Below are 27,398 nucleotides of genomic sequence, written 5' to 3' on the forward strand. Positions count from 1 at the left end.
AACACATCCAGTAACTCTTCTAAAGTCAAATCTCGGCTCGTATACCCAAATACTTCCCTGGAGCTGCCACCACAACATCCATTTTCTGCGATTTACGTTCCATTTCTGCAGCACAGTTGATAACCATTGCTATGAACGCAGAGAAGCCAACCATACTGAAGCATATATTACTAGACATAGATCCCTCACCCTTGGACCCATCCTCCTCAATTTTCTGCACTGCTTCAGCATACAACACCTTCTGCACTACTCTGACTCTAGCAAAGCAAATATATTGGTGGTCATGTGACTCTTGGGGGAAAATAAAACTGGAATTCAATCAAATCTGCATTTGTAGACTGTGTTCAGTGGATCCAACAAAAGTCCAAAACCATTTATTGGGCAGATTGAGAATAAATAGTTACAATGGCCTGATAAATGATGAGAGCTGCAGAGCGATCAAATAAGTGGACTTTAGATCATGCCACGCATTTATTTTATTTGAGTAATGCTTAGAAAAACAAACTTCCAGTCTTGGACCCCACATTAGTCTTGCATTCATGATCATCCTTTGATGAGTAGTTATACACACCAACCTCTATTGGCTTTGTTATATACAGGGTGATGCTGACCACAGCAGGGCTCTAAACAGACTTGTTTGCAGTGCTTTTACATTTCAGTAATTTAGCAGATGCTCTCATCCAGAGTAACTTGTGTTAAGTGCCTTACTCAAGGGCACATTGACAGATATTCACCTAGTTGTCTCGGGGATTCGAGCCAGCGACCTTTCAGATACTGGCCCACTGCTCTTAACCATTAGGCTACCTGCAGCTGCAATTAACCATCCTCTTAGATAAACAAGAGCCTCTCGGATTTGGTAAGAGGCTAAATAATGCATAACAAATGTAAGGAAGGCTAATTAGAAATATAATTTTCTTGACTATTGAAGAGAAAATGTATTAACAATTCTCGCCTTCTCGCATGCATAGCTGTGTACAATTAATTAGAAAGTAATGTGCCCAGTCTCATTGAGAAAGCAATAGAGAATAATGGCTCTAGATAAAGCTTCAAATGATAGCAGCACAGTGGGGACTATGCACTTTGAATAGAAGGAAGCATTTTCCTGTGTGTGTGTATGTGCGCATGCAGTTTGTGTGTGTGTGTGTGTGTGTGTGTGTGTGCGTGTGCGAGAGAGAGAGAGAGAGATGCGCTAACATACACTTTAGTGTTGGACAGGTCCAGGTCTGACACATGTTCAGTGAAAGCATCAAAAGACAAATGTCTTTCGTCATTCTCGTACAGCCTCTCCATCTTCTCGTCAACCATGTAAAAGTCCTTTGTGTATGCTTTTATGCTGACAGATTGCCTCACTTATTCCAAATGACTGGTCTGAAAATTACATGTTGTTCTTCACGCCACACTTGACTAATGTACCATTCTCTCTCGCTCTCCTACTTATGCCTTTGTGTTGAGCAAATCCCATGGAGGGTGTTTTACATAATGCAGTGAAAAGCACTCTGTGCTCTGAACAGATAGGTTGAATAGATGTTTACATTGCAGTAAGATATGGAAATGAATGGATATCAGTCAATTCAGGGCAAGTTCATACTTGATAGATACCCATAATTTTCTATAGGGATTTCAAATTCATGAATTTTCTTCTATATTCTAATCCATGAAATGACTTCAGTTGAAATCAAATTGACCCTAAGTCTGTTTCCTTTAAATCGCAAACACCTGTGTAAACTAATGCACTGACAATGACTGAACATCAATTTCAAAAACTTACAAATGTGTGTTATATTTCAATGTTTTTATCAACAGAATACTTAGATACCAATAAGGTCATAACTAAACAAAAATGGGTTACCCCTCCCATTAAACCCCTCCAAATAATGTAAGATACAGAGCGGCAAGATAAACACAAAAGAAGTTACATACAAGAGAAAACACATGCACTTATTTTCAATGACATGCGTGAATACATTTTCATAAAAAGCAATACCTAAAATGGAAAAAGCACATTGTGGTAAAATATATGAATGATGTATGAAGGCCTCAAATGGAACATGAGATGTATATGTGTCAGCTAGATTCGTCCCATACACTTCATACAGTCAGAGCAACTTGCTCTAATGAAGTTCCATGGGTAAATATCCTCCAATTAACATGCTATCCAAAAGTGATCCGTTTGTGAAATTGCATCCTTTGTCTTGGGTTGATGCATCTAATTTTCATGAGGGCTGTGTGGATATAGTGTAGGGCTGTGAGTCAGGAGCCCTATACAGTGGTCAGACGGGACTGGTCTCTCCAGTATGTTATTGCCAGGTGTCTAGTACTCTCCTGTGATACTCTGGTTCTTCCTCTCTGCTCCTCTCTCACTCCCAGAAGTCCTCCCGTTCCCATTTCCATTCCCCTGTCGACCCTGGGACAATACCTCCATACTGAGGACACAAAAACATTAGTGAATATTATCAAGTTATAAACAAATAGGATGTAAACTGGACAAGTTATAGAAATGTGTCATTAGAAACACTACCTGTTGATGTGATTTGGGATTTGTAGTTTGGTGTCATCAATGAAGTTGTTGTGCCTGTAGTAGTCGAGGAAGGTGCGGGCAACATTTCTTCCCAGCTTCATGTCTGAGGGGACCGTGTTAAGGTTCTTTCCTATAACATGAACATATGGCGCTGTTAGCCTTTAGTTTAGTCAACAACAAGGCAATTTCTCCCTGGCTGGGAGGCATATACTGGAGTTACACTGTTTCATTTCACAAAGCCTCTAAATCCTGCCTCTGACGCTCTACTATTAATTGAATAAATAAATAAATAAATAAATAAAGCCCTAGTTTCTTCCTCACAGAACAAATAGAACCATTTGCAGTAAATAACTAAGCAATAACCAGTAGAGAAATGTGGCGTATAAATTACCAGGCTACAACACACTGTGTTCCGCACTTAGTGGAGGTAAATCAACTGCATCAGCCAAAAACACGAAGGTGGAAGGCATCACAGTGGCAATTACTTACCGCCTAGGCTTTTTTTAAATTCACAAGTCTAGCCCCCAGCCCCCACCACATTATGGAAGGCATGAATAACTTGAGACACTTGATCATAAAACTGGGTGGCCACTCTACATGCTGTTGCCATGACGCCGAGCTGGATTAGATCACAAACACAGATAATAACAAAATGATTTAGATTAAGGCAAAATGTAGATTTTTTTTTTTTTTTTAAACCACTGGTCAATCTAGACGAATCACTACACACATAACAGTATTTAAGACAATAGGGAAAACGATGAGAAAAAAATTCCCTCATGTACGATTATAATTCATAGGGCCAGAAAAAGAAAAAAAATGAGTTAGAACTACCAGTAATCCATATTTCATCAAAGATGGACACATAGGTTCCCCAGTCAAGGTGCTTTGCTGTTATGAATATATTCTTTACCAGACAGACCAAAATGATGAAATGACACAGAGACATAATTGTTCACCTCTTGTCATTTCCTTGTTGATGTTCAGATATGACCTGTCTATCTGTCACACCTCTGTGATTGAAACAAGTGCCCGTGAAAAAAATATAAAAAGAAAGTGATTGTGTATTTTTTGTATTATTATTCCTTTCAACGCTCAGATATTACCTAGGAAACATAAATCCAAGGCCTTATAGGTGAAATCCTATTATCCAAAGCTGTTAACTCAAACAATCCATCCTTGGGCTGAATTGAGTGTCTGGGTGGAGGTCCATGCCTTTGTGTCTTTTCAGTGAACACACGCACATGCACACACATCACACTGTATGGAAGCTAACATGTCATAGATTAACAGAGAATACAAGTCAAATCAAATTGTATTGGTCACCTACACATGGTTAGCAGATGTTAATGCGAGCGTAGCGAAATGCTTGTGCTTCTAGTTCTGACAGTGCAGCAATATCTAACAAGTAATCAACAATTCCACAACTACCCAACACACACAAATCTAAGTAAAGGGATGGAATAATAATATTTCCATATAAATACATGAATGAGCGATGACTGAGCGGTACAGGCAAGATGCAATAGATGGTATAGAATATAGACACTCTTGCTGACAGTTGTGGCTGCTTTGTGTGATATATTGTTGTCTCTACCTTCTTGCCCTTTGTGATGTTGTCTGTGCTACCATCATGCTATGTTGTTGTCTTAGGTCTCTCTTTATGTAGTGTTGTCGTGATGTTTTTTCCTATATTTATATTTTACTTATTTTTCATCCCAGCCCCCTTCCCCGCAGGAGGCCTTTTGCCTTTTGGTAGGCCGTTATTGTAAATAAGAATTTGTTCATAACTGACTTGCATAGTTAAATAAAGGTTAAATGAAAAAAATGAGATGAGTAGTGGCCAATGATTTCGAGTTTGTATGTAGGCAGCAGCCTCTCTGTGTCAGTGATGGCTGTTTAACAGTCTGATGGCCTTGAGATAGATGTTTTTCAGTCTTTCGGTCCCAGATTTGATGCACCTGTACTGACCTCGCCTTCTGGATGGTATCGGGGTGAACAGGCAGTGGCTCGGGTGGTTGTTGTCCTTGATGATCTTTTTGGCCTTCCTGTGACATCGGGTGCTGTAGGTGTCCTAGAGGGCAGGTAGTTTGCCGCCGGTGATGCGTTGTGCAAACCGCACCACCCTCTGGAGAGCCATGCAATTGTGGGCGGTGCAGTTGCCGTACCAGGAGGTGCTACAACCCAACATGATGCTCTCAATTGTGCATCTGTAAAAGTTTGTGAGGGTTTAAGGTGACAAGCTAAATATCTTCAGCCTCCTGAGGTTGAAGAGGCGCTTTTGCACCTTCTTCACCACACTGTATGTGTAGGGTGCCTCCCATTTGCCCTATTTTGGCTTTGAGTGCCAGCACCTTCCTCATCCCCCTTCCATACCCCACTGTTGCTACTCAGTCACCTTAGCCTGGATAGGTGGTGTCTCCGTGGGCCTCCATTCGTCACTCAGCCGGTCGATGGGCATTCTCTGCACAGCTCTAGCTCTTGTATTTACACCCATCTGTCTGGCGCTACAACCTCTGCATCATGCCATAAACTATTTTAGGCTCATAACCTGCTATGCATCTATAGTTACAATAATCTTCTTCTCTAGTTATTTTAGAAGGGTAACATGCAGTATCTTAATTCTAGCCTTATGTCATGTTGACCATCCTCTGAAGTGAGCACCATAATTTTGAGGATTCTTCTGAAGACATGATGCAGTACAACATACTTGTCCTCCATACACAATGACTGTTATAATCCAATACAGGTCTGTTTTAACCCAGAGTGCTCTCCATAAGGTTATCCTACACCAGCCTCTCCAGCCACTGAGAGACCACCATCCCTCATGTATCCCTGACATCTTCATTTTGACCTTGGGAAAGTTGTGTTACCCCGTGATCAAACGGTGCCAGCGCAAACGCATGCTCTGAGCAATGACAGAAATATCCCAGAAACCCGTGGAGTGCAGATGGCCTCTCAGCTTGTGATGTCACATCTCACATCTATTACAGGAAGTTGGTGATGGATGGCCGCTTCGGAAGGAAAATACTTCATCTGCATCACAGCTGCGGGCGGGACACTCCAACACCCTGATTGGCTGCTGACCTGTTGCCAAGGGCAACCAGAGCGGTCGGGATGAGCTGCTAGCGGCAGGAAGTGAGGACTCTGCCAAAGCACAGCCTGAGGGCAGCCCGCGAAGGAGGGCGGAAAGTTCCAAAACATCAACTCAACACACCAGGCAGGAGGAAAAGGTGTTGCATAATCAAGGGGGGGTGGAAGTTTGGCAGCCCTTCCAGCAATGGTGCATAAAGCAAAAAATGTATGCAGTTGGCAATATGTAAGTATTTTACTGACACAAAATGTCACATTCCACCTAGACAGTACATTTTCCCTTTCAGAATGAAGGTGCACATCAGAATATCTATATTACTATCAAAGTTCCTTCCAATTCCTTGTCTCCATAGAAAACATGGCTGCCCAATATAAGTAGGCCCATTGGCACAGTCAGGCAGAGAATAAGCCTTCCCTGAAGGACCTTCCCTGCCAAGATGGACAATATCTTCCTCTCAGGATAATTTCTATACTAAATCTCCCTGCCTGGACGCAGGACATCAGGCTAAACGACTGGACACTAGACAGCTGGCTCTGAACTCAATAACAGTCCATTCTACTGTAACTCACAAAGAGGACAGGCCAGGGAATACAGGATGTCCTCAGGAAACATGGCAAGAAATTTGGTGGTAAATTAGGGTGCTTCATTGTGTTATCAGATGGAGAACTGGACAGCAGTGGTAGACTACAGTAAAGCTCAGAGAGGACCTCTTTGTGGGGCTTGTTGGGTAAGGTGATGGGAACTCAACTTTTGGTACATTGGAATGTCAGGTCAATGAGAAGAGGAGAGTTGTGCTGGGTGCTCTGGCCTGCCAGATCTACAGTGGGGCAGAGAGGATACTGCAGCAGCTTTGGAGCATGAGGGGCTTTAATATCTCCTCTACCCTCTTGTAGGATCGATAAAGGCCTTTGTTGTGACTCAAGGACAAGCCACCATGGGGCTGATGAGGTGACGAGACAACGGGAAAATGGACACTCCACAGCAGATACGACAGATGATTTGTTTACCAAGCTGTTTATCTGCTTTCAGTGTAATGTGCCCAGTCTAAACAGACAGACGGACAATGATGCCCCAATGACAAGGAACAAAACACCAGCGTCCACAGCAGACCATCCCTAACAAGAAGACAAATTAGGGACATCAGCGCCATCAATACCATCAAGTGACAGGCCTGTCACCAGGGTGATACAAAGAGCCAATTAACAATGCTAATTAAAACAGTAAACAGCGGTGCACAAAGGGAGCATGTTTTCCCCCCGCAGCTAAACTATGTTCAAAGACCTTGTGTCCTTTTCCTATAAGAAACTTTGTAGCTAATGTGTAATGCTTCATTCATTAGACATCCAACACCTGTTCTCCCCCTTAAAGACATCCAGACACAAAACACAGGCATCCATGCAGTAACGAAGACATGCACACGCATGAACACACACACACACACACACACACACACACACACACACACACACACACACACACACACACACACACACACACACACACACACACACACACACACACACACACACACACACACACACACACACACAGCTATCAGATAGGGCCTCATCTTCAGCAGACTCCTAATGGGGACTGACAGCAGTGATAAGGAGTAGCCCTGAGTGCTGCAGGTCTGGAGTCTGTCCAGTGTCCGTCACTTAAGAGGTGCAGAGGGCAGGCAGCAGATATGTCCAGTGGCTAGATTGGTAAGTACGTACATCTCATGCCATAAAGCTCTCAGAGCCACTGGCTGAGCAGCATCAGATGACCTCTATCTAATCTGTCTGTCTAAAAGCCAGTAGGGATGATGAAGGAAACTTCATTTAAGACTCCATGTATACTGTCACGCAAGTCAACTAATAGGGTTTTGAATGGCTTCAAATTCCTAATTATATTTGTTTGTGGATAAAAGTAAGCCTACCCTGTGATTTAATGGAAAGGAGAAAGAAAAGAAGTCAACAATTGAGAGAATCCTACCACGTCTAATGATGATCTGAGGAGCATATTACTGCAACTGTGGGAGAATATCTGCCTACTTGTCACTGTCCATCAACTAAGTGTCATGATTAGCGAAGCCTGAAATGTTCAATTGGCAGGTTTGGTATTCAAATGTCCCTGTGTGAGTCACGCTCCCATACTTTGCGTGTGCCAATGTATTGCTGTTGTCAAAGTGATCTCCCAGACTGCAGCTAGCTGTCAGGCCGCGCCGTCTTCTGTGGGCTGGTGATTGATGTTGAAGCCAGGAGGAACCACCGAGCTGTCCGGTTCCACATTGTGCTCCTCGTGCTGTATCAATTTATGTGTATGGAACGTCTTCAGGACAGCACAACACTTAAGTGAGGCAGTGATACCAAACTAAGGGTTTGACAACATGGCCATGCTTGATTGAGTGAGACTTTTATGGTGAGGTCTTTCAGTAGCCGTCTGGACTGGAGTCTAAAGAACAGGGGGAAATGGCACACCGCCGGGACATGGAGCAGTCTCTCTTCAGTGGATCACAGCCCAGCGCTGGACTTGTTAACTCAAGAGTAAAAAGGGCAACGCATAGCTGCCTCTCACCACTGGCATGTCTGGTCACATGACATAGCTCGCGCTGGAGTCCATTGTCCAATCAACCCTCATCATCTTACTTTAAATAGATGGAAGGCATTGTGTAAAGTTCTATAAAAAAAACTAAAAGTGGGAAGACATGAAAGTCACAGATTACTTGCTCTCCCAGTCAAAGCATTAAGCTGGGTTTTGAATAAGGTCCCAGATTCTCTTAACATTCACACTGTCTGGTCTCTCTGTTAATGATGCTCTGACATTACAGTGTGTATACCACATCAAAAAGATCAAGTTTGATGGAGAAAATAGAATAACCTGAAAACCTCCACAATAACCTAAAGGAGAAAATAGAATAACCTGAAAACCTCCACAATAACCTAAAGGAGAAAATAGAATAACCTGAAAACCTCCACAATAACATAAAGGAGAAAATAGAATAACCTGAAAACCTCCACAATAACCTAAAGGAGAAAATAGAATAACCTGAAAACCTCCACAATAACATAAAGGAGAAAATAGAATAACCTGAAAACCTCCACAATAACCTAAAGGAGAAAATAGAATAACCTGAAAACCTCCACAATAACATAAAGGAGAAAATAGAATAACCTGAAAACCTCCACAATAACCTAAAGGAGAAAATAGAATAACCTGAAAACCTCCACAATAACATAAAGGAGAAAATAGAATAACCTTGACAGAAAGGTAGACCAAATGTGTCTGCTCTGTCCTACTTCAGATGTATTACAAATAACATACTTGAAGTAAGACATAACATTTTAAATAATATCTTTTTTGAAGTTATTTTAAGAAAACAGCTCCATCACAAAGTCTTTGAGCAAGAGGTTGGTATTGTACCTTCCTCTGTTTGAGTGCTCATCTCTTCACAATGTTGCCAATCCCTATCCATGGAGAGCCATAACAGACCAGCACACAGAGACTATAGACTCAGAGGGACACCAGTCCTATGAAGCCACAGTGGAATCTTCCCAATAGGACTCCAGTCTAAGAACAAAGCAAATGCCTCAGTGAATTCTCAGCATGAAACATTGTTTCTCTCCATTTTGTGCAAGATTACAGGTGGTGAAATCATTAAACGACCAAGAATATTCCAACTGCTCTGGCGTGGAACATTCACAGCTTGCTCATCCAATATAATGAGCCTTTTAGACCTGGGTGACCATAGACGGGGGAAGGAAAGCAAGGAAAAATCTGTGAATTTGAAAAATATGAAATTCGCATTGACGTAGGGAGCAACAAAATACCCTCCCTCTGGCTAGAAACCTTTTGCAGGTTTTGAAAATAACCGTTTGTCTTACGTTTGATCCTACCCTCTGATGACACAGTGAAGCATTTTTTAGGACCTTTCGTCTTATCTTTTTAATCACAGAAATGGGCCTTTTTCACATATGTAGATACTAGTATTGTGCAGGAGATAATGAATATGATGTTGAAACGTGGCAGAATTGCCCTTTAAGATTTAATTTATGGTGACTACAAGGTCCTTCCATCAAATTAGTCCATTTTGGGTAGTGTAACTTGGTGATTTTGGTATTGTTGATTTCACCAAATTATTACATTCTGTCATGAAGAGCACATGTTCAACTTAATAAAAACATGTTTTCCCACCTTAAGAGGTTAAATAAAATAAAAAAGACTATAGTAAGTTCCTGTTAAATGCCAAATAAATAAAGCAAAATGGTTGACCGTAACAGGGTTGACCATAAAAGGGTTGACCGTAACAGGGTTGACCGTAAGAGGGTTGACCATAATAGGGTTGACCATAACAGGGTTGACCGTAACAGGGTTGACCGTAACAGGGTTGACCGTAACAGGGTTGACCATAACAGGGTTGACCGTAAGAGGGTTGACCATAATAGGGTTGACCGTAACAGGGTTGGCGGAAATAGGGTTGACGATTTCATCTTAAATCAGCCTTACATCCCCTTGTGACAGGGGGAATAGAAGCTTGTTGTGTGCAGGGAGAGGCAACTGAATGCAAGCTTAACAAAAAACAATGTATTGGTAAAATTATGGGTAACAGGGTTGACGTGTTATGCTTGACCCACCACAAAACACCAGAAAATGTCCGAAAAGAGTAGAACCAGCTCATCTGCTTTTACACTATGATTTTACTATTAGATGTTCAATGCTTGTTTAAAAAAATATTTAAAAAGGAATAGTTTCACCATATTAAAACGAGAATTCAGTTCACGTAATAGGGTGGACAACGTAAGGTCAGGTTTTTGTTTTCATTACCTTAAAAATTAATCACTAATCATATGAAATAAATAATAGCCTTCAGAAATGACTTTGTCAAAGCATCCAAATAACTAGGGCTTTACAATGATGGTGAAACTTTGAGACATTTTTTGGGGGGGTTAAGTGTGTTAAATCTTAATAGAAGTCACAGAGAGTGCACAGAGGGACAAGTCAAAATGGGCACTTCATTTAATATAACAGGCTTTAAACAGGAGAAGGGGGGATTCATTTGGGGGTCCAGGTAATTATTTATTAATAATTCATTCATTTTTAGAGCGGGAGGGGGGTTGCAAAGCATAAAAGGTCTTTGTTGATGATTTGTACGCTCAATAGACCAGATCACCGGGGTGTAAAAAGCGACATGGCTGGTTCCTTCAACCTGTCTGACCCCAATCTTTGCTCTACACGAAGTCCCCGCTGCCCTTTCCCTGCATAGTGCTGACACTCCCCCTCCCCAAGCCCAGCTACACGCATCCCCCAGGCCTGTTCCTGCCTGACCTCCAGCAGGGCCCCCACACCCTACCATGACTCAGTCCCCCCTCCACATCCCGACCGCCCACTAGGCTCGCCGCCATGGTATTCCTATATAATGTTCTTCCATTTACATTAATACCTCAGCTCATCCATCTTGTTTTCAGCCAGCATACTTTAGCGCAGAGAGACCAACAAAGACAGCCAGTAAACACTGCTACTCCAGAAGCATAAAGGGGGTGTGACGGACCGCAGCAGCTCTGTTCTGTTTTCTTATCTCTTTCTTTAAGCCCACTGCACAGCGACAAATAATCAAGGGACTTGTTGTGCACTTGCAGTGTGTGGCTATCACCGTGGTTATGCTATGTGCATACATATTACAGCAGCCTCTCTGTTCCGACTGTCTCCTCTGTACAGCACAGCTCTTTTATGTAGGAAACAAAGAAAGGAACATTTTCAAGGAGAGGAGCATCACGGGTAAATTATGACTCTTTCCACACACAGTAAATTGATTTTTTTTGTTTCCATCCCCTCTCTGACACTAAGGGAAAAGAATCTCCTGGAGGCAGTGTAATTCTACATGGATGGGTTTCTTATTATAGCGAGCCAGCCAACTAGGCCTTGGACTTGACAGTTCAGCGGAGCACTGGGTTGGGGGAAAACATTGAGTGAGATGAGAAGGCTTTACAGCCCTTTTGATATAAACACAAGATAAATAAATAATTAAACAAAGAAGTGAATGTATGCCCTGTATATAAGGGTCGCTGGCAGTGGGTTGTCTACAGTGTGACAGAGTGATACAAGGCAGGCAGGGACAGAGCCACAGACAGACACCTCACCCTCCTGGCACTAGAGGGCACTTACGCTGCACAGAATATCTCCTCTCATCTCAAAACAGGGAATATGGGCACTGTATAGTACACCTTACTGCCTGTAGGCTGACTCCATACCACTCTGGTTTTCTGCTTCTTCTCCATCCCATGGATCTGAGATGTGTCTCCTCTTTTCCAACAAATTTGTTAAAATGGTTAAAAACAAGTTAATCTGAAGGAACATTTTAGTCTATAGAGAATGTCTATTTAACTATTTAATGTCTATTTATCTTTTAAGGCTCCTGAGTGGCGCAGCGGTCTAAGACACTGCATCTCAGTGCACGAGAAGTCACTAAAGTCCCTGGTTTGAAACCAGGCTGTATCACATCCGGCCGTGATTGGGAGTCCCATAGAGCGGCACACAATTAGCCCAGCGTAGTTTGGGTTTGGCGGGAGTAGGCCGTCATTGTAAATAAGAGTTTGTTCTTAACTGACTTGCCTGGTTAAATAAAGGTTACACATTTAACCCTGAATGCATTTGGAGTGTACAAAAGACTATGCAATTAACAGGCCTGCTATTCTATTCTTCATCACAACAAAAGCAGAACACACATGCTCTCTACCTCTTTTGTAAACAAAATCAATGGGGCAGGTGCTGCCTTCCCACTGTCACTACGTATCTGGCTGAACAAAAGAGCAAGGCAGCGCTCAGGTGGATAAGGGCTGACCTGACTCGTCTACATCTCAGCCCTGTACTGCCTGTCGATCGAGCCAGGCCTCCAATAATGACTAGGAAATCAATAGGCTCTCGTCTGGCCCTAAATGAGGTTGTTACTATAGGGGCAGGCAGAGTGTGGATAAACGCTGGGGGATGGAGAACCAGTACAATAGACTGACATTATCACCGTCAGCCCTCATTAGCGGGCTCTACAGACGGCTGTTCTGTTGCATGGTGTACAGACACGGCCCAGATAATTTCACTGGCCAAGACATCTGCACAGGGCTGGCTTTTGTCTACTCAGGAGTAGCATTGATTTGGAGAATCAGACCTTTTGTAGTCCGGAGTATCTCCCTCAAGAAGACACAAATTCAATCTGCCCACAGTGCCCAATCGCTGCGCACAGACTGGGCTCTCAGGGAGAAATCGGATTCTGTTTTCGATGCGTGTTGGTGTCCACAAAAACACAAAACACTGTTAGTGTTTGTACACTGGTTTGCTGGCTCAATGACATGAGCCTTTCAATATACGACAGAACCTCACACTCAATTTCCCTTTAAACCAATCTGTGCTGTAGCCTGCATCCCACAAGTCCCAGGCACCAGTAATATACCCTCCCTTTGCAACCCTAGTCCCAGGCACCACAACACACAATCCCCTCTGTTCCTGTTGCATATCTTGTCCTACATGGATGGACAGGGTGTATTGATGTAACTATCAATCAACTCTGACACCAATACAGCATGCTTTCTATGGGATGTGAAGCTCTGAAGTTTGGGGAAGTTAGTGGAGGGAGAGAGGAGACATACACGTGTCGTGTGCTCCATCTCTGTCTCTCCCCCTGATGCCTCCTCTCCTTTCTCCTCCATCAGCCAGCGGGGGAGGCTGGGAAGGCGTGGGCCCGGCCAGGCTCCCTGGGAACCCTGATGACAATGAGAGAGAAGGATACAGGTGTCCTCGGTGTAGGGAACGGGCGACGTGCTCCCCGCTGCCATGTAGCTGTAGAAGGACACCTCCAGGGTGTAGCAGTAGGACGTGTCGTCCAGCAGGCCACCCAGGAAGCGCCTCCCGGTGCCAGCCTTCACCACGTCACGGTTAAATGACGTGTTGGACTGTGAAGTGAAAAACTGTTAATACAGAGTATGTTCTATTATACCAACATTATAAATCAATAATTAGTCAGACAAGTGACAAAGTATATGTGTATAGAAGCCGAAACACGTCAGAGTTTTAAAACTTTGTTTCCATTGAACATGCCATTCAAATAAAGGTATTTTATTTAATTATATGAAGAGTGCCTTGGTCCTCCTTTTTTTGGTGTATATAAGTATGTTGGTGAATTTCAATGCTTAATTCTAATAATTCCCACACAACTCATTGTGGTCTTGTTGTAATGCATATATGTCCAATCAAACGAGCATTTTAGACCAATGGGACATTTGTGTTGATATACTTATAAGAAAGCCAATGGTCCAAACTTCATGTCACTATCATAATCCTTTCAAAAGTTATTGGAGTTTTTAAACTTTTAAATTGACAGAATTAGGGTGACTAAATCAATGGAGGCCAGAGAACACGTGGTCAAAAATCTGGAAAATTTAACTGCGTCAATTTGGCTGGATTCTGTGTAAGAATTAAGCCTACTTGGTTAACATTACCTGACAGGCTCACTTTCCAATTGAACTCATCTTTCTCCTCAACTCCACAGGATATAAAACAATATAGAGGTAAGATGGATATCGATTTTGAATACATGACATGTAGTATTTTCATATTTTATTATACGCTTTTCATATTATTTCGAAATTCCTGTTTTTCGAAGATTTCTCACGAAAAGAATCTCTGAAATATCAACGGAGCACTGAGCGTATACTAAGATTTTTATTTTCAAAGCCTTTTACATTTAATTCAGCTCGTCATGTTAATTTAGCATTTTGCTACCCGCGCAACAACTTTGAAGATGACAACCTCAAAATGTTAAATTATCAAACGTTGTTACGACAAACCTGCACCGCCATGTCAACAGAGCTCGATATAGACAGGTTAGCTGACAAAGCCGCGAAAGCAATTTGCGCGCTTCAATGGGGGCAGAAGTCCAATCAGTTGTGATTCTGGATGGCCAGATAGCTTGCAATAATGACACGAAGCTGCCATGTGGAGAATTGTAGGTGGCTCGTTTCAGCTAGTTTTTATCTTGTCCTTGATTCCATGTCTTGTTTTGAGGTGTTTTTACTGATGTCACTTCTATGCTAATATGGCAAAAATTCACTAGCTAGCTAACCATGAACTGTAACGATGTATTTGAGAGACAAGTACTCATTGTCAAATCAAAAATCAAATAAAATTGTATTTGTCACAAGCTTCGTAAACAACAGGTGTAGACTAACAGTGAAATGCTTACTTATGGGCCCTTCCCAACAATGCAGAGAGAAAAATAGAAAGATAATAACACAAATAAATACACAATGAGTAACGATAATTTAGCATAGGGGTAAAGTGTCCGGGTAGCAACAGTGCCCTGAAAAAGTATTTGCCCCCTTTTAAAGTCTCTACTTTTTAAATTTTTTTTATATATATATACTGAATGTTATCAGATCTTCAACCAAAACCAAATATTAAAGCTGAGTTAAAGCAGTTATGCATTCAAGAGTGGGCTAAAATACCTCCACAGCGATGTGAGAGACTAATAAAATTTAAATAATCAAAAACTAAAGGAAGCATTTGTTTGCAGTCATTGCAGCTCAAGGTGTCACAACCAGTTATTGAGTGTAAGGGGTCAATTCCTTTTCACACAGGGGAATTGGGTGTTGCATAACTTCATTATTTAATTAAGTATCCATTTTTGTTATTTGTAAACTCAGGTTCACTTTATCTAAGGTTTTGGTTGAAGATCTGCTAACATTCAGTATCAAAAATAAGTGAAAATCAGAAAGGGGCAAATACTTTTTCACGGCACTGTATTTGGTTAACTATTTAGCAGTCTTATGGCTTGGGGGTAGAAGATGTTCAGGATCCTGTTGGTTCCAGACTTGGTGCAAATGTACACTGAACAAAAATATAAAACGCAACATGTTGGTCCCATGTTCCATGAGCTGAAATAAAAGATCCCGGAAATGTTCCATACATACAAAAAGCTTATTTCTCAAAAATGTTGTGCACAAATTTGTTAACATCTCTGTTAGTGAGCATTTCCCCTTTGCCAAGATAATCCATCCATCAGACAGTTGTGGCATATCAAGAAGCTGATTAAACAGCATGATCATTACACAGGTGCACCTTGTGCTGGGGACAATAAAAGGCCACTAAAATGTGTAACTTTGTCAGACAACACAATAGAGCCCCACAGTGGTGTCATAATACCCATAAAACCTAGCGGTCAAAAAGGGAAATGGTTCCAATCGTTTTTCCACCATTCATTTTCCCATAGGGAATTTTAGAAACACTTAAAATAAGAGTTGTGTTTCGTGTAGGATTACCCTGACATGACGTTATGATAACAATGTAAATCTCTCTCGGACAAGGTGACTTTTGTCAATATATTCGTCTCTATTTACAGATTGGAAAATGCTAATTAGTATCAAAGTAGACATCATGCAAGACTACAAATCCCTGCAAGCTCCTGAACGTCATCTCTAGCTGACACATTTGCTAACATGTAGTGTCAATTTAAAACTTGCACAAGACAGTTTGCAAAATTGTAAATTTAAAGACATTTAGCCAATGTATTACTACATTTAGCTAACATTAGATAGTTAATCCAGAGATTCTTACCTTTGCCTTGATTTGGCAGTCTCGTCCAGATCACCATGGCATTTGTAGCTCTTTATGATAGCCACATTAGCAGCTAATTCGCATTTCATTTTGGGGGGGGGGGGTAAATACAGATTAATATATTGATAAATCACCTTGTCCTAGAGAGATTGACACGGTTATCAAAACGTCACGCTAGGGTAAGCCTACACGAAACACAGCTTTTATTTTAAGAGTTTCTAAAATTCCCTATGGGGGAAAAAAACTATTGGAAGCTTTTTCTTGTTTGACCACTAGGTCACAGATGTCTCAAGTTGAGGGAGTGTGCAATTGGCATACTGACTGCAGGAATGTCTACCAGAGCTGTTGCCAGAGAATTTAATGTTAATTTCTCTACCATAAGCCGCCTCCAACGTCATTTTAGAGAATTTGGCAGTATATCCAACCTTCCTCACAACCACAGACAACGTGCATGGCGATGTGTGGGTGAGCGTTTTGCTGTTCACAATGATGAATTTTGAGTTCCCCATGGTGGCGATGGGGTTATGGTATGGGCAGGCATAAGCTACGAACAATGAACACAATTGCATTTTATCAATGTCAATTTCAATGCACAGTGATAACGTGACGGGATCCTGAGGCCCCTTGTCTTGGCATTCATCCGTCCCATCACCTAATATTTCAGCAGGATAATTCACGGCCCCATGTTGCAAGGATTGGTACACAATTCCTGGAAGCTGAAAATGTTCCAGTTGTTCCATGACCTGCATACTCAACCAGATATGTCCCGATTGAGTACGTTTGGGATGCTCTGGGTCAACGTGTACGACAACGTGTTCCAGTTCCGTCCAATATCCAGAAACTCTGCACAGCCATTGAAGTGGGACAACATTCCACAGGCCACAATCAACAGCCAGATCAACTATGCGAAGGAGATGTGCTGCATGAGGCAAATGGTCACACTAGATACTGACTGGTTTTCTAATCCATGCCTGTACTTATTTTTTTAAGGTATCTGTGACCAACAGATGCATATCTGTATTCCCAATCATGTGAAATTCATAGATTAGGGCCTTATACATTCATTTAAATTGACTGATTCCATATATGAACTGTAACTCAGTAAAATCATTGAAATAGTTTTCTGTTGCGTTTATATTTATATATGTATTTATCTTTTCAATAAACATTGGAGAGGCATATACAGTGCCTTCGGAAAGTATTCAGGCCCTTTGACTTTTTCCACTTTGTAACTTTGCAACCTTATTCTAAAATGGGTTAAATAAATAAAAATAATTAGCAATCTACACACAATACCCCATAATGACAAAGTGAAAACAGGTTTAGATATTTCTGCAAATTTATAAAAATAAAAAACAGAAACCTTATTTACATAGTATTCAGACACTTTGCTATGAGACTCGAAATTGAGCTCAGGTGCATCCTGTTTACATTGATCATCCTTGAGATGTTTCTACAACTTGATTGGAGTCCACCTGTGATAAATTCAAATGTTTGGACATGATTTGGAAAGCCACAGTTGACAGTGCAAGTCAGAGCAAAAACCAAGCCATGAGGTCGAAGGAATTGTCCGTAGAGCTCTGAGACAGGATTATGTTGAAGCACAGATCTGGGGAAGGGTACCAAAAAATGTCTGCAGCATTGAAGGTCTCCAAGAACACAGTGGCCTCCATCATTCTTAAATGGAAGAAATTTGAACCACCAAGGCTCTTCCTAGAGCTGGCCGCCCAGCAAAACTGCACCATCGGGGGAGAAGGGCCTTGGTCAAGGAGGTGACCAAGAACCCGATGGTCACTCTGACAGAGCTGTAGAGTTCCTCTGTGGAGATGGGAGAACCTTCCAGAAGGACAACCATCTCTGCAGCACTCCACCAATCAGGCCTTTATGGTAGAGTGGCCAGATGGAAGCCACTCCTCAGTAAAATGCAAATTACAGCCTGCTTGGAGTTTGCCAAAAGGCACCTAAAGACTCTCAGACAATGAGAAACAAGATTCTCTGGAAACCAAGACTGAACTCTTTGGCCTAAATGCCAAGCGCCACGTCTGAAGGAAACCTGGCACCATCCCTATGGTGAAGCATGGTGGTGGCAGCATCATGCTGTGGGATGTTATTCAGTAGCAGGGACTGGGAGACTAGTCAGGATCAAGGGAAAGATGAAGGGAACAAAGTACAGAGAGCTCCTTGATGAAAACATGCTCGAGAGCGCTCAGGACCTCAGACTGCGGCGATGGTTCATCTTCCAACAGGACAATGACCCTAAGCACACAGCCAAGACAAAGCAGGATTGGCTTCGGGACAAGTCTCTGAATGTCCTTGAGTGGCCCAGCCAAAGCCCGGACTTGAACGCTATCAAATATCTCTGGAGAGACCTGAAAATAGCTGTGCAGCAACGCTCCCCATCCAACCTGACAGAGATTGAGAGGACCTGCAGAGAAGAATGGGAGAAACTCCTCAAACACAGGTGTGCCAAGCTTGTAGTGTCATACCCAAGAAGACTCAATGCTGTAATTGCTGCCAAAGGTGCTTCAAAGTCATTTATATTTTTTAAAATAAATTATCAAAAATTTCTAAAAACCTGTTTTTGCTTTGTCATTATGGGTTGTGTGTAAATATAATTTTTTCCCCTTATCGATATAATCAATTTCAGAATAAGGCTGTAGCATAACAAAATGTGGAAAAAGTCAAGGGCTCAGGAATACTTCCCGAAGGCACTGTAGTTTACGTGTTGTCAACAATCTAAGCCATCGCTGTCTGTTTAGCCCCATAGTTGCGCATGTGTTGGTTTTGTTGCTAAACAACCAACCATCTAATAGGTTACAAAATCCGACATTTTTTATAAAATGAACGATTCAGAACATGAATAATCCTATTTGTCTTGGTAAAATGTATTTTATAACATAAGGAAGTGAAATTTCATCACCAAAGTGTGTTTTCACCTACTCTGGTCAGAGTGGGTGGACACCCTCCATATGACATGCATTTTCAGTCAGCTTCAGTGTAATACATGATTAAGTCAATTTAGTTTCCATTGCACTCTAGTAGTCTACTCAACATGAATGGAACTTGACCCCTGTAACGTAAATGCAGGGTTGGCTTTCACTCCGGGCAGTTTTCACTTATTGATTTCTATGTGCTTTGGGCAGTGCGGAAAGAGCAGGAAATAGAGAGCACAGTAAGGGACATGACTTCTGGCCTGCTGTCACCACTACTGTACACACCCCAATGGTATACACTCACACTCGACGCGCACACAAACATGCAGAAATGCACACACACACAAACGGTGTGGTGAAGATGGTGCTGCAGTGGATAGTTGCCGTCTTATGGGCTAACCAATTCTGATATTTAGTGTTTTTTTTACGCCGATCTTAACTTGTTTTACATACAGTTGAAGTCGGAAGTTTACATGCACCTTAGACAAATACATTTAAACTCTGTGTTTCACAATTCCTGACATTGAATCAGAGTAAAAATGTCCTGCCTTAGGTGAGTTAGGATAACCACTTTATTTTAAGAATGTGAAATGTCAGAATAATAGTAGAGAGAATTATTTATTTCAGCTTTTATTGCTTTCATCACATTCCCAGTGGGTCAGAAGTTTACATACACTCAGTTAGTATTTGGTAGCATTGCCTTTAAATTGTTTAACTTGGGTCAAATGTTTCGGGTAGCCTTCCACAAGCTTCCCACAATAAGTTGGGTGAATTTTGGCCCATTCCTCCTGACAGAGCTGGTGTAACTGAGTCAGGTTTGTAGGCCTCCTTGCTCGCACACACTTTTTCAGTTCTGCCCACAAATTTTCTATAGGATTGAGGTCAGGGCTTTGTGATGGCCATTCCAATACCTTGACTTTGTTGTCCTTAAGCCATTTTGCCACAACTTTGGAAGTATGCTTGGGGTCATTGTCCATTTGGAAGACCCATTTGCGACCAAGCTTTAACTTCCTGACTGATGTCTTGAGATGTTGTTTCAATATATTTACATAATTTTCCTTCCTCATGATGCCATCTATTTTGTGAAGTGCACCAGTCCCTCCTGCAGCAAAGCATCTCCACAACATGATGCTGTCACCCCCGTGCTTCACGGTTGGGATTGGGTTCTTCGGCTTGCAAGCCTCCCCCTTTTTCCTCCAAACATAACAATGGTCATTATGGCCAAACAGTTCTATTTTTGTTTCATCAAACTAGAGGACATTTCTCCAAAAAGTACGATCTTTGTCCCATGTGCAGTTGCAAACCGTAGTCTGGCTTTTTTATGGCGGTTTTGGAGCAGTGGCTTCTTCCTTGCTGAGCAGCCTTTCAGGTTATGTCGATAAATGACTCGTTTTACTGTGGATATAGATACTTTTGTAGCTGTTTCCTCCAGCATCGTCACAAGGTCCTTTGCTGTTGTTCTGGGATTGATTTTCACTTTTCGCACCAAAGTACGTTCATCTCTAGGAGACAGAATGCGTCTCCTTCCTGAGCGGTATGATGGCTGCGTGGTCCCATGGTGTTTATACCTGCGTACTATTGTTTGTACAGATGAACGTGGTACCTTCAGGCGTTTGGAAATTGCTCCCAAGGATGAACCAGACTTGTGGAGTTCTACAATTATTTTTCTGGGGTCTTGGCTGATTTATTTTGATTTTTCTTATGATGTCAAGCACAGAGGCACTGCGTTTGAAGGTAGGCCTTGAAATACATACACAGGTACATCTCCAATTGACTCAAATGATGTCAATCAGAAGCTTCTAAAGCCATGACATCATTTTCTGGAATTTTCCAAGCTGTTTAAAGGCACAGTCAACTTAGTGTATGTAAACTTCTGACCCACTGGAATTGTGATACAGTGAAATAATCTGTCTGTAAATAAGTTTTGGAAAAATGACTTGTGTCATGCACAAAGTAGATGTCCTAACCGACTTGCCAAAACTATAGTTGGTTAACAAGAAATTTGTGGAGTGGTTGAAAAAACGAGTTTTAATGACTCCAACCTAAGTATATGTAAACTTCCGACTTCCAAGTGTAATATTTCTGCCATCATTTCTATGACCAAAAACAGCTCCTGGACATCAGAACAGCGATCACTGACTTCGATTTGGGTGACGATTTCTACTTCAACGAGTCGGCAGCTGTGGATGTACTGCTTATTTTGATGAACGTACAATCACTAGAGAATAAACTAGATGAACTCCAAACGAGACTATCCTATCAATGGACATGAAAAACTGTAATATCCATATCTATGTTTCTCGGAGTCGTGGCTGAACATGGACATGGATAATATACATCTAGGTGGTTTTGCATCAGCAAGACCGAACGGCAGCTTCGGATAAGGTGAAGGGCGAGGTGTGTCTCTTTGTTAACAACAGCTGTTGCACAATCTTTAATGTTAAGTCTCAAGGTTTTGCTGGCCTCAGTTAGAATCAGAGTATGTGAGCAGAGCAGATGAGGAGCAGAGCATGCCCAATTTGACTGGAGCGCAGAGTGAGTTTCCCAAAGGCTGGAGCGTCAGTCTTCTCGCCCGCTCCATTGATTTTGTCCCAATAGGCCTGACATTTTACTTCTTTCAAGGAGCTTTACGTTTTGATAGGGTTATTTTGCCTAAAAACCTTTAGAACTACCTATAGAAAAATGTAAAAACATCTCCGCATCCCTACCCAGCCTGGCAAGAGTGGCCAGAAGGGTGTTTAGCATCCCCAGTGGCTCTGCAAGCGTGGCGAGTGTATTCTCTGCTGTTGGCCTGCTCTCCAGGCACCATCGCATGAGCCTGAAGCTACAGACTCTAGACAAACTACTGTTTCCAAAAGTGAATTCAAAGGCATTGTAGACTGAGCCTAATAAGGTATTTTTCGTAAATGTTTTATTTAATTCTAAGTCACAGCCTATATGCACAATTTATAGACTATACTAATTTAATACAACAAAATGTTGTTTAAATGCTGAGTGCTTGATGTTCCTGCCAGCCTAGTGTGTCACACTCGCAAATGTTTTTCAATTTACACTGAGCATACAAAACATTAAGGACACCTGCTCTTTCCATGACATGGACTGACCGGGTGAATCCAGGGGAAAGCTATGATCCCTTATTAATGTCACTCCTTCAATCAGTGTAGATGAAGGGTAGGAGACAGGTTAAAGAAGGATTTTTAAGCCTTGAGACAATTGAGACATGGATTGTGTAACGTGTACCATTCAGAGAATGAATGGGAAAGATAAAAGATTTAAGTGGCTTAAGTGCCCGGCGCACCTAAGTCTCGGCGCACCTACTACCACCCTGTTTTTCACACTGAACAGTTTCCCGTGTGTATCAAGAATGATCCACCACCCAAAGGACATCTAGCCAACTTGACACAACTGTGGGAAGCATAGGGGGTCAACATGTGCCAGCATCCCTGTGGAACGCTATCGACACCTTGTAGAGTCCACGCCACGATGAATTGAAGGTGTTCCTAATGTCTGGCATACTCAGTGTATTTATTTGTAGACTATAACCTTGAAATAATAGGCTAATAGTCTAAATAATTCATTTTCATTCCTTGGGCTACCTGTCTGGCTCCTGACCTATTTAGAGTGTTTATATACTGTTTTTAATACCACATGTAGCCTTCAAACGGTCAACTTTTCATGTTGTTTATTAAAATACTTTTCATTCAAATCATATGGTTTCGTTTCAATACTTTAAAACCTATCCGTAGGTCCAGGTAGTCACAAAAATAGATGGGTGTTTAAATCGTGATTTTAATGAATGGAACGAATTTGCAGTGGGTTTTAGTGGAGCAGTTGGAAAGGAGGTGGAGTACAGGAGCAGTGCACAAGCACCGAGGCTTGAGCTCACCTTTAGATCACCTTTACTCCACACACAGAAACGCATACAAAGCTCTCCCTTGCCCGCCATTTGGCAAATCTGACCATAACTCTATCCTCCTGATTACTACTTACAAGCAAAAACTCAAAAAGGAAGAACCAGTGATGCACTTAATACGGAAGTGGTCAGATGAAGCGGACTACAGGACTGTTTTGCTAGCACAGACTGGAATATGTTTCGGGATTCAACCGATAACATTGAGGAGTTTACCACCGTCACCGGCTTCATTAATTTAATAAGTGCTTCGTCGACGTCGTCCTCACAGTGACTGTACGTACATATCCCAACCAGAAGCCATAGATTCCAGGAAACATCCGCACTGAGCTAAAGGATAGAGCTACTGCTTTCAAGGACCGGGACACTAATCCGGACGCTTATAATAAATCCCCCTACGACATCTGACAAGCCATCACAGTCAAAACGTCAATACAGGACTAAGATTGAATCCTAATACTCTGAAACTCGTCGGATTTGGCAGGGCTTGCAAACTATCATGGATTACAAAGGGAAACCCAGCCACAAGCTCCCCAGTGACGTGAGCCTACCAGACGAGCTAAATTCCTTCTATGCTTGCTTTGAAGCAATCAACACTGAACCGTGCATGAGATTACCAGCTGTTCCGGATGTCTCTGATTTCAATCTCCGTAGCCAATGTGTGAGAACCTGTTTAAAGGTCTAACATTCACAAGGCTGCGGGGCCAGGCAGATTACCAGGATGCGTACTCAGCGCATGCACTAACTAGCTGGCAAGTGTCTTCATGACATTTTCAACCTCTCCCTGACCCAGTCTGTAATACCTACATGTTTCAAGCAAACCACCATAGTCCCTGTGCCCAAGGTCACCTGTTTAAATTACTATCGCCCCGTAGCACTCACATCTGTGCCCATGAAATGCTTTGAAATGCTGGGCAAATTAAATCAAAGTTTTTATTGGTCGCGTACACATATTTGCAGATGTTATTGCAGGTGCAACGAAATGCTTGTGTTTCCAGCTCCAACAGTGCAGTGATACCAAGAAAAAACAACAATACACACATAGGAAATATCTGAACATGTCATGTATACATATAATGGTGTGTAAAGATGGTATGGACAGTATACAGTGCATTCGGAAAGTATTCAGACCCCCTTTTCCCACATTTTGTTATGTTACAACCTTATTCTAAAATTGATTAAATAAAGAAAAATCCTCAATCTACACACAATACCCCATAATGACAAAGCAAAAAAAAAAAAAAATCGAGGCACAGATCTGGGAAAGCAGCATTGAAGGTCCCCAAGATTCAATTTGGAACCATCAAGACTCTTCCTAGAACTGGTTGCCCAGCCAAACTAAGCCATCGGTGGAGAAGGGCCTTGGTCAGGGAGATGACAAAGAACCTGATGGTCACTTTGACAGAGCTCCAGACTTCCTCTGTGTCGATGGGAGAACCTTCCAGAAAGATAACCATCTCTGCAGCACTCCACTAATCAGACCTTTATGGTAGAGCAGAAAGACGGAAGCCACTCCTCAGTAAAATGCAAATTACAGCCCGCTTGGAGTTTGCCAAAAGGCACCTAAAGACTCTCAAACCATGAGAAACAAGATTCTCTGGTCTGATGAAACCAAGATTGAACTCTTTGGCATGAATGCCAAGCGTCACGTCTGGAGGATACCAGGCACTGCTCATCACCTGGCCAATACCATCCCTATGGTGAAGCATGGTGGTGGCAGCATAATGCTGTGGGGATGATTTTTAGCGGCAGGGACTGGATCAAGGGAATGATGAACGGAGCAAAGTGCAGAGAGATCCTTGATTAAAACCTGCTAAGAGCGCTCAGGTATTCAGACTGGGGCGAAGGTTCACCTTCCAACAGGACAACGACCCTAGGCACACAGTCAAGACAATGCAGGTGTTTCAGAACAAGTCTCTGAATGTCCTTGTGTGGCCCAGCCAGAACCCGGACTTGAACCCGATTAGAACATCTCTGGAGAGACCTGAAAATAGCTGTACAACAACGCTCACCATCCAACCTGACAGAGCTTGAGAGGATCTGCAGAGAAGAATGGGAGAAACTCCCCAAACACAAGTGTGCCAAGCTTGTAGTGTCATACCCAAGAATAATCTATGCTGTAATCGCTGCCAAAACTGCTTCAACAAAGTACTGAGTAAAGGGTCTGAATACTTATGTAAATGTCATTTCAGTTTAACATTTATTATAAATCAGCAAACATTTCGAAATAACTGTTTTGCTTTGTCATTATGGGGACTGTATATGTACATATCTACCTCAATTACCTCGTACCCCTGCACATCGCCTCAGTACTGGTACCTGATGTATATAGCCAAATTATCGTTACTCATTCTGTATTTTTACTTGTGTTATTATTTTTCTATTTATCTTTTTTCTTTCTGTATTGTTGGGAAGGGCCCGTCAGTAAGCATTTCAATGTTAGTCTACACCTGTTGTTTACGAAGCATGTGACAAATAACATTTTATTTTACACATGCAGGCACACACACGGCTGTATACACTCACAACAAAAGGTTAGCTCTTTATTGAGTCAGCATAATAAATAAGTGGTGGACAATCTGACATTCTTTATGTATGCTGGTTGGCTAAAATCATTTGGGCTGTTGAAAGACTTTCCTTGTGTACTGGTGAAGAAAGTTCTATGAGAGCTGTGAATGTGTCACTGCACAAAAAAGGTTATTCTTCTGGCTATATGTAACTGGCACTGATACAAAATGTCACATTGGCTGAGCGCTGAAGGTCAGTGTGGCTGAGAGGTGAAAGGGAACACAGAATTTTAAAATATAGCTTCCATACCCAGCTGTATGATAGATCTCGGTTAACCCTGTGGGTGATACAGTAACTACTGTAGCATAGCCAACTAGCACCTGCTAATATGTGGGCTGTATTTCCTGTGGAACATATGTGAGATGAGTATGGTTAGGATTGATATGTCCTGACCAGGGAAAACTCTGGGCCCTAAAGTTGTCCCTGGTACGGTTGATGTGATGGACTTACAAAGGAGAAGTCTGGGGCATTGTGGCAGAGCAGGCGAGGGAACACGGCTTGTCTCTGGACTCTCTCCTCCTCCTCAAACACGTTCCCGTACATGAAGCCATTCATCATGGTGGAGTGGGCATGAACATCAATGTAGAACTCCAGCCCCACCTTATGAATATGCGACACACACAGACACACACAGAGAGAGAAATGGGCACAGGGCAGGGGTGTCACAAACCTGCCGAATATACACCATTTACAAATTTCATAGCCATTGCCATTTCTATCAAAATGTAAAGATCTTGATTTGACTAAGACTCCTTGGCTACATATTTTTCAAATGCCCACATCATGTATTCTACCGAGCACAAAAACATTGGGAACAACAACAACCAAGCTGTGTCACACAAATGCCTTGTTTGGCTGTGGAGGGCATCTTCCTAGTGAAAGACGACTCTCAGAGGTGGCAGAGCACCAGAGGAAAATCACAGAAGAGCTAGCAAACCTCCCACAGCGACAGTGAGAGAGAGAGCGAGGGAAGAATGATGATACTAGTCATATTTTATCCCCTGTAGAGCCCAGGGACAGAGCTGAGGAGAGGAGAGCCCAGGAGACTGGCTTGGTGGCCCCACACAGATGAGATGTGGAGACTGGCTGGGGAGAGCCTTCCAGATACAGCTGCACTACAATAAAGCAGCCCACACACAATCAGGCTTTATTCAGACTATCAGTTACTGTAGCTACACTGCTTCCCACACAGCAGGCTGAGGAGCTGAGAGAACCAGCTGTCACACACGCACACACATGCACACACATACACTACATGACAAGAAGTATGGGGACACCTGCTCATCCAAAATCATGGGCATTAATATGGAGGTTGTCCCCCCCTTTGCAGCTATAATAGCCTCCACTCTTCTGGCTTTCCACTAGATGTTGGAACATTGCTGCGAGGACTTTCTTCCATTCAGCCACAAGCGCATTAGTGTGGTTGGGCACTGATGTTGGGCGATTATGTCTGGCTCGCAGTCAGTGCTCCAATTCATCCCAAAGGTGTTCGATGGAGTTGAGGTCAGGACTCTGTGCAGGCCAGTCAAGTTCTTCCACACAGATCTCGACAAACCATTTCTGTATGGACCTCGCTTTGTGCACGGGGGCATTGTCATGCTGAAACAAGAAAGGGCCTTCCCCAAACTGTTGCCACAAAGTTGGAAGCACAGAATGGTCTACAATGTCATTGTATGCTGTAGCGTAAAGATTTCCTTTCACTGGAACTAACTAATTGGCCTAGCCCGAACCATGAAAAACATCAACAGACTATTATTCCTACTCCACCAAACTTTACAGTTAGCACTTTGCATT

The 27,398-nt window shown here is 42.3% G+C and overlaps 1 protein-coding gene across 1 annotated transcript in view; it reads right to left on the reverse strand.

Moving 5' to 3' along the window:
* Positions 1 to 358: 358 nt before the first annotated feature.
* LOC106613892 (cytosolic carboxypeptidase 6) overlaps positions 359 to 27,398 on the reverse strand; it is a 406,201-nt gene continuing 379,161 nt past the window's right edge. Inside the window, exons 10-13 of the mRNA XM_045687571.2 lie at positions 26,055 to 26,204; positions 13,372 to 13,534; positions 2,519 to 2,621; positions 359 to 2,423 (exon numbers count right to left, since the gene is read on the reverse strand). Coding sequence (XP_045543527.1) covers positions 2,312 to 2,423; positions 2,519 to 2,621; positions 13,372 to 13,534; positions 26,055 to 26,204 — 528 coding nt within the window. The 3' untranslated portion in view covers positions 359 to 2,311. The remainder of the gene's footprint in view (positions 2,424 to 2,518; positions 2,622 to 13,371; positions 13,535 to 26,054; positions 26,205 to 27,398) is intronic.

The sequence above is a fragment of the Salmo salar genome, chromosome 10 (assembly GCF_965601325.2).
Source record: "Salmo salar chromosome 10, fSalSal1, whole genome shotgun sequence".
NCBI classification, from domain to species: domain Eukaryota; kingdom Metazoa; phylum Chordata; class Actinopteri; order Salmoniformes; family Salmonidae; genus Salmo; species Salmo salar.